Genomic DNA, 9,061 nt, shown 5'->3' with positions numbered 1-9,061 from the left:
CACTGACTTTAGAAGTTTCTGTTATACAAATGAAAAGAGTTAATGAACTGGAAGATAGATATGAAGTAATTACTCTGAAAGCAAAGAGGAACAAAGAGATTGAAATATGGGAGGTAAGTTAAAAAAAGGGGAAGATAAAGTGAGAAGGTACAATATACATCTAATTGAAATTGTAGAAACTAATAATAGAGATCATGGGGGTGATGCATATCCAAAGTTACAATGAATTAAAAAATTTCCAGAATTGATAAAATTCAGGAATCCTTAGATTCAGAAATCCTTATGGGCACCAAGCATGATAAATCAAAAAACCACACCCAGACACACCATGTTGAAATGATAAAATATCAAAGATAAACAAATCTTGAAAGACACCACAGAGCAAAAGAAACTTCCCCATAACATTGATGGAAAGAAAGTAAAGGAGAGTGAACATTCAAAGTCCTTCATTGAAAAATAGTTAACAAACCAAATGTAGTATCTAAAGAATTCTGTTTCCAAAAGGCCTACATTTTATTAGCCTTAAGAAAATACTTCAAGGGTCTCCCTGGTGTGCAAGAGGTTAAGACCCAACCTATGAAGCTAGCCACAGCCACTGCAGCGTGTGTTCGATCACCAGCCAGGGAGCTACGCACATGTGCAGCAGACCTTTCCTGATTCACCCGCTTATCCCCTCAGCAGTGTATTTCAGTCAACCTGCCTGTTCTGTTCCCCACTCTGTCTCTGGTGAATCCTCTCACCCCGCCACAGCTCTGGCCCATACCCCAGCTCTTGTATGAATAAATAAATAAATATTTTTTAAAAACCTAAAAAAAAAAAAAATACTTCAAACCTATAACTGGGTTGAATTGCCCCATAAATCTTAGAATTTAAAAATGAGTATTTACCCCTTTTCCCCCAATTAGGCATTTGATTGCTCACATGTGTTCCAAATACCTCATTATCAGGAAGCACAGCATCTTCTAAGCATCTGCGCACCTTAAGTCGGATTAGGAACATTGGGCACTTATTTCAAGTGCGTTAGTCCTCTTCTAAGGTCAAGTTTAGAGGGAAAGGACATTTGGTCAGTTTATATCAGCCAGTAGAGTTACTTTTTCAATGCTACTATATGTACCACAATTGAATATTGTTTTGAATATCTTGGATATTTGTCCATTATGAGGACACTTTGATGGTTCAATTGCAGAATCACAATGAGACCCTACTTGTGGTCTCTGAAATGACAACTTTCTTCAGTTGGTTGAAAATCATAACCTCCCAGGGAGTCGTGGGTCTCATTAACCACACTCAGATGGACCCTCAGTCACTACCACCCTCAGATGCAACACTACTTACCCATTTCTCAGGGTATGCACCTGTTTTCTGAGTGGAGGCAGGGTTTAAAACCATAGGGAACACCAGAGGTCTTTTATTTATATCTCCCAGGGCAATCAAACCTGTGTAGTCTACACTTAGATCACCAAGGGAGACTTCTCAGTAATTCTTACAGAAAAGAGATCTAGGTGATATTTTCTCCTCTGTTATGGACAGAATGTGTGTACCCCCCATTCATGTGTTGAACCCCAATGCCCACTGTGATGGTAGAAGGAGGTGGGACCTTTTGGAGATGATTAGGTCATGAAGGTAGAACACTCAAGAATGGGATTAGTGTCTTTCTAAAAGAGGCCCCAGAGAACCCCCTTGTTCCTTATGCCATGTGAAGACACAGGGAGAAGATGGTTGCTTATGACTTGGAAGTAAGTTCTCACAAGATACATAGCCTTTAATGTCTTGATCTTGGACTGGTCAGTCTCTAGAATTGTGAGAAATAAATTTTTGTTGTTTAGAAGCCACTCAGTTTACATACAGTGTGCTGTTATAGCAGCCTCCAAACCAACAATTCTCTTCAGCCACTAGTCTCCTCATTCCCCATTCATAGCCCACTTTCAGACACAGACCCCAGATAAGCAGAGTCTACTTATATCACAACATAGTTTCCAGGTTCCCTCACTAGTGGAGAACAAAACACAGATCAAATGTCTTGTGGATCAATTCTATTGGTCAAACTAGTACAACTAAAATGCCTAGAATTTTACCTGTGGATTATAGGTTTACTTATGGGAAAATCCCACTCCTCATTTATTTCTAAATAAGGAAAATATTTTTGATGGTAAATGAGTCTCAATGCAATGATGTAATAAATAGTCACATATATGGTGAGGGAGAACATAGACAAAACCTAAGGAAAAATAGGCAGATATCAAACTGATTTCCTTAATAACAAGTAGGTCTGGCATGGCTATTATGTTGGAAAAAAGCAGCCACACTTTTCTTCATTCAGAACACTAACATGTATCACAAAGTCTGAAAATAAATCTGAAGGTAACCAAACTGCATTCATTCAACAGCACACATTTAGAAATCGTCGATGGCCAGCAAATATGTGTGTGTGGGCACATAAAATTCACTAACATTAACTGCAGTGAAAGTGTGTTTCTCATATCAACTCCAAGAAATAAAAACCTGGCACCTAAAAGCTGATCACTTGCAAAAGGGAACTTTAAGGATTTTAAAGGAAATGAATGTCCATTGAAGATGCCCATGCTGAACTCACATTTGTCTTTACATATATTTTTCTACAGATATGTTGATTCATTTTTAAACTACCTTCTCATGAGTTAAGTGTGGCCAAGTGGCTCTGAAAATTTCATCTCATAATGTCAAGACTTAAAAAATTTCTGTAAAATTAATACTTTATAAGAAATAATACAAATCACTTTTATTCCAAGTTGCCATTTTTATTAAAATATTTGAAACTTTTATTACAAAATAATACATGCTTTTTATTTTAAAGATGCAAACATTGCTGAAGGATATAAAGTATACACCAAAAGCTCTCAACCCCGGCCCATGGGACCATCCCATTCCCCATAGAGACTGTTAACAGAGTTGTATGTTTCTCCCTCCAGGTCTAGATTTCCTGCAACCTGCTCTTTTACCTTACACTTTATCTAGGGATGTTTTAACATCAGTACATATAGAGATACCTTATGGTTTTATAGTATTTCATAAACAGATGCAACATAATTTATTACCTTATCGATGGACATGTAGGTTGCTTTCAATTTTTCTTATATGAAAACACAAACTGATTACTTTGACATGTTGTCTCTGCACATTTGTGAAACTAATGTGCTAGAAACTCAAGGCTAGATTTCTAGAAATTGAACAAACATGTCAATGGATCTACATGTTTTACATTTGAATATGCAGTATTCATTTTTTTAATTAGTTTTTTTCTGAGATCTAAGTATTAGTTTAAGTTAGCTGTGTTTTATTTAGATTGTTTTAGCCAGAGTTTAACCTCTAGAAAACTTCTGACATGGCTTTGGAGAAGACCCTGTAGGCAGAACTGAAAAAGCAGAAGAAAGACTTAAAGTTCATCTAGAAAGCTACATACGTCTGTAATCTTCCCTAGCTTCCTGAGAAAATGAATCAAAACAAATAACCCCATCAAAGTCACAAAATGCCAGTGTTCAAATCACGTGAAGAAAGATATAAAAAATTAAAATGATTTTAAATTGAATAATTAAAAATTAAATTATCTTAAATGATGCATAAAATGTCCCCATTTATGTATGGATCCTTATCTCTTTAAATGTAAAATAATTTCATGTGGCTGTATTTTTAGTGTTCTTATTTCTTATAAGTTTCAAGATTTTTATGACATAGGCCTTCCTGTTTCTCACAAAGACTTATGTTTCCCAAGACTAAAGATAATGTTTTGGCACAAAAATTGCTTCCAATATATCTTACAGCACTGCCCTCAACTGTCCAACTCTCATTTCACTAGCTCACCAGCTTATAATATATTTATGAAATGTACACTAACAAGAATTATATACATTAAGGATGTAGACACACATATGTAGATAGATAGATATGACAAATAAAGGGGTAAGGCCTTTTGATCTTTCAGTGATGCCCCAAATAAACAAATTCAAATTTTCGTAGGCATAGCTTTCAAAGAAATTTGAAAGGAGTTGTATATGCCTTTTGTTTTGTTTTGTTTTCTTTTCTTTTCTACAGCTTCTCTCTTCATTCTTTAAAAAATATTCCTGAGGTGGCTCGGTGATACAACCTAAGGAGAGAACCATAGCTGAAATTTCTTTTTTTTTTTTTTTTTTTTTTAATAGTTTTTTTTTTTTTTATAGAGGCATGTTTTTATTTATTTATTTATTATATTTGTTTGTCTTGTTTATACATGCACTGGGTACAGTCAGAAGCGCGGGAGGGTGAGAGAATTCACCAGAGCCAGAGCGGGGAGCAGAGCAGGCAGAAGGGCTGAAGTACACTGCTGAGGGGAGCAGCGGGTGGCAGGAGAGGTCTGCGCACCATGTGGGATCCTCCTCCGGTGGCCGGGGAGCAGCCGGGGATCGAACCGGCGCCGCAGAGTCCGCGGGCAGCTTCGCAACCCAGCGCTCAACCGCTGAGCCACCGGGGAGGCCCTGAAATTTCTTTTAAGTGCACATAACCAACGGGTCTCTCCTGGATGAATTTTCAGGTGACAAGTGAGATGTTTCCTGTGGTCAAAAGATTTCCCTTAGTAGTTACATTCAAAAGTTCTTTTCCCAGTATAAGTTCTATGATGTTGACTGAAGTAAGCCCACATGCGAGAGCCCTTCTGGCGAATGTTACATTCACAGTTTCTCTCCAGCATAAATCCTGTACTGAGTGAGGGATGACAGGCGGCTGAAGGCTTTTCTATTAGTCACCGCATTTAGAGTGCTTCTCTCCAGCATGTCTCCTCAAGTGTCAGGGGAAAGAAAAGCTGTTACAAAAGATTTTCCCACATTATTTGACTCAAAGTCTTCTGCTCCAGTGTGGATTTTCTACTGGACAAAAGTGGAGCGGCAGGCAAAGGCCTTTCCACACTCAGTGGACTCCGAGGGCTTGTCTCCAGTGTGACTCCTTGTGTGTGGAGTGAGGGAATAGTTGTAGTTAACATCTTTCCCATACTCTTTACAGTCTCGGAGCTTATGTTTATATGGGCCATACCATGTCGGCCAGAAACAGTTGAAGGTGAAAGCTTTTCCACATTCATTGCCTTTGTAAGACTTCTTGCCAGTGTGTATCTCCATATGTTGAGTTAAAGAAGAGGTGTAGTGAAAGGTTTTCTCACATTCTTTGCACCCAAAGGGTTTTTCTCCAGGGTGGATTGTAACATGCTAGATAAAAGTGCGGTAGACGTTGAAGGTCTTTCCACATTCACTGCATGCATAGGGCTTCTCGCCAGTGTGAATCCACTGGTGATAGAAGACGTGGCATCTAGAGTTGAAGAATTTCCACATTTCTCACACTTAAAGTGCTTCTCACCATTGTGAAACCTCCCATGTGAACAAGGTCTACCTATTCACGGAGGCTCTTCAGCACTCCTAGCATTCATAAGACTTCACTGCAGTGTGAATCCACAGATGTTGAACAGGGAGGCAGTTCTTGTTAAACACTTGCCCACATTCCTTGCCTTTGTAAAGGGTCTACTGCTGCAGGCTGGGGCAGGGGTGGGGGAATTGGAATCTTCACAATGTGCCTTGGGGAATCCTCAAAAATCAGGGGAGCAGCAGTGCAGGCCCCTCTGGAAATGGTAAGGAAACTCTTCCATCATGAGGAGGATGGTGACAGTGGCTTAGCAAAAACCTGATCCACTGCCTTTCCCAGTGAAGAAGAGGATCTTGGAACTAGAGAAGGAGAGACAAATTGGAATGTTCTGCTAAGTGCTAGAGAGAAGAAGATTGCCAGTCATTGACTCTGGGTGCTGAAATTTACTTGGCAGGTGTTTAGAATGTTCTCTGAGAATTTGAGAGACTTGTAGAGGCTAAAGAGGAGAGACTGAAAGATGCTGATATTCCACCTTCCAGGGAAGATACTTCTAGTGAAATGACCTGGCAAGCTGATTTTTAGTCAATGCTTAAATATTTTTAAAGATTTATTTATTTATGCATATAAGAACTGGGGTACAGGCCTGAGGTGGAGGTGGTGAGAGGATTCACCAGAGACAGAGTAGGGAGCAGAATAGGTGGATCCACTGAAATACACTGCTGAGGGGAGTAGCAGGTGAGACAGGAGAGGTCTGCTGTGCCATGTGGGTCACCTCCCTGGCCAGGGTTCGAACTCATGCTGTAGTAGTTGCAGATAGCTTCATAGTGCTGTGTCTTAACCCCTTGTGCCACCAGGGAGGCCCCCTCAATGCTTAAATTTTGTTTTAGTTTTCCTGTCCTCTATACTGGCCAGAAACTCCATTTACATTGTTAAAGAGAGGGGTGGTAGCAATTTATCTTTTTATTTTCCTGATATAAAAATTATTTTCATATTTCATAAATGAGAATGCACTTAGTATAAATGTTGCTGATATCACATGCTTGATCACTTCCACAATATGTAGTAAATATTAGGGTCAAGGAAATGAAAGTCCAGGTAGACCACCACCTAAGGAACCCAAAAGATTTTTTTCACTCAAGGAATTTGGTGGACATCAGGGCAGTCAGGATACAAGACAGAGAGCTCAGCTGTGTTTCCAGACAGCAGCACTGTCCCCAGGGTGGAGGTAGAAGCGTATAGCCATGACTCAGGCAGCTATACACGATCTGATGTAAAGAGGTGCTAGGCTTTATCACCTGGAACAATCTCAGGATGCTACACATTTGAGATAATGTCCTCTCGAGTAGTGGTTCTCCAAGTGTGGTCCTTGATCTCAGCCATAGTTACTGTTCAAATTTCAAGGAACACTGACTAGTGAATACCTTCATCATAATCATGATAATGTGGCAAATTACATAGTGAGTTAGCTTTGCTACTTGGAAAAAATCTAATTTTTTTCTTTGATGGCTCTGTTCTTCAGTCTATGGTTTTAAAGATAGGTAGCAGTTTACAAAATGATTAATGCCTTCAATCATTTGAGCCAATGCTATTAAATAACCTAGATCTTTCAGCAGGAGTTTGGTACAAATTAGGTCACACCCATAGCTATATTATACACAGAGTTCACTATCTAGGAATTCTCTGGGGACTTCTCATGAGGCCTCCTGTGTCAGGTTGGGCTCCTGCAGGTGACTTAGCTTTAGTGAGTGTAGACTGCTACCTCCAATTTTTGGTCCTTGAACATACCCATGAGCAGAGTATCCACTGACATTCCTCTGAGTTCCTTTAACTCTGTAGTTCAAACAAGCACACAGACTTTTATCTCTGACATTAGATGAGACACTGAGTTTGATACATCCCTGCTGAAGTCTGGGGGTTGCAGAGTGACTGTCACACAAAGAATACCTTACAATGGGTACTAGTTATGGCTGTTCTTAGAGCTCCCAGTTTCCAGTACCCGGCAACTTCATAGGACTGCCTTTCTGTTCAGAGCCATTTTTTAAAATTGAGATTATATGTTTACAATGTCATTTGAGTTTTAGAGGATCTTCCCCTTCAGGTGTTGCTACCATCACATCTACCACCAAAATACCGACAGCCCACTGCCATAGTCCAAATGAATGGAAGTACGTAAATCTAAAGAAACAAGCACTGAAATGAATAGATATCCCACCAAAACATTTGAGATGTCACATATCCAACTTGGGTTGATTTTATTTTTGTTCCTTGAGGGGAGCAAAGATCATTCAACCTGCAACACTTGGAAGAGTCTAAATACTCATGAAGTAGAATTTCGTCTGCTACGCAGATAAAGTTCCACAGGGTCACATGGAAGATTTAGTTCCTTGGAGCCACAGCTTCTCCATCACCTCTGCTTCATTGCGGTTTCAATATTTTCTAGTAAATATTTCCACAGGGTTTACTTTCCATTGGTGAGCTCTGTGTTTCACTATTTCAGAAAATGTGTGGGTTTGGGGGTTTTTTTGGGGGGTATATCTGTTATGTTTCCAGCAAGCAGAAAGAGAATATTCCCATCGTTTAATCTCAGAATCTGGTCTTTGAGTCCAGTTTTGGCAGCAAAGGGTCATGTTCCATCACTGAGAAGACCTGAAGTAGGTCATTTCCACGTGGGAAGTCCCTGAGCATGGCAGGGTGCCCTTAGACTTTCTCCCATCAGCACTAGGTCCTGCATGGGTTCATCTGTGCTGATAGTTCTAGAATATTCTCCAAATTTATCCTATACTAATGTACAGGTCAGGAAAACCTTTCCTCACACATGGGTGCTTTCATCTGAATCTGTGTAAAACATGGAGAGAGGGAGGGGGAGGAATTTACTATGAGCACATACAGGACCATGTTGTAGAGTCACATCCTTCTCTTCTTTTTATTTTACCGGTGCTGGTTGAGAGGAAGATTCAGATCTGGGAAATGGAAGAGCATGCCCTACTCAGAAACTCTCTTCCTGCTGCTGCCTAACCCATACCCGCTGTCTGGTGGGTCAATCACTTGTGCCCTCGGTCATGTCTGAAAACAGTGAAGGCCATTCCTCCCACCAGAGCCAGCCTGTGAAGCTGGCCCTTTAAATGATTCTGTAAGGAAAAGAAATGAAAAGCTGATGGGCCCTGGGCTCTTAGCAACAGGGTCCCATGACATACAGGCAAGAAAACGAAAATCAAAATAGTGACTTTTGAAGATACTGACATGGGTACACTTTCTGCCTTCAGAAGAAAAAATAAAAGCAAGTCTAGGAGAAAAGAAAGGTCTTGAAAAAATTTTAGAGGTAAGCTAAAACAGCTTTAAGAGCTAGTGGTCTTTTTTGATGTTCTCCTTCTCCATCCCATGCTACTAGGGGAAGGAAGCCTGGAGAGAGTTTAAGGCTGTATTTAAAGTGTCAGAAAACAAAGAAACAGATAAATCTCCTGAGGCATTCCTGATGATCAGGAGGAGTCTAGAAATTTATTAACTCAGTTTCCTTCTTCCACAGGCCTCTTGATGTTCTTATCCTTTCCAAACTCATGTGTGCCTACCTGCCTTCAACACTTTGCTTGCCCCTCACCCTGACTGGAATTTTGTGTGCCTTCTCAAAAGATCCCAGGTTCAACTAAAATGTCCTTTTCTATAAAAATACAGATTCCCTCTATTCTCCATGTTAGGCATGAATGTT

General features: G+C 40.0%; 1 protein-coding gene across 1 annotated transcript; it reads right to left on the bottom strand.

Annotated features, from left to right (window-relative positions):
- Positions 1–4,871: 4,871 nt before the first annotated feature.
- ZNF80 (zinc finger protein 80) lies at positions 4,872–7,168 on the bottom strand. Its single transcript, XM_037526618.1, is given in 4 exon segments — positions 4,872–5,320; positions 5,323–5,378; positions 5,380–5,516; positions 7,118–7,168. Coding segments are annotated over 4 exon segments (693 nt in total).
- Positions 7,169–9,061: the final 1,893 nt, after the last annotated feature.

Source organism: Talpa occidentalis, unplaced genomic scaffold, assembly GCF_014898055.3.
Source record: "Talpa occidentalis isolate TD23 unplaced genomic scaffold, MPIMG_talOcc4v2.1 talOcc4.4, whole genome shotgun sequence".
Lineage (NCBI taxonomy): Eukaryota > Metazoa > Chordata > Mammalia > Eulipotyphla > Talpidae > Talpa > Talpa occidentalis.
Note: the sequence above shows the minus strand (reverse complement) of the source record. Positions and strands in the feature narration are given on the sequence as shown.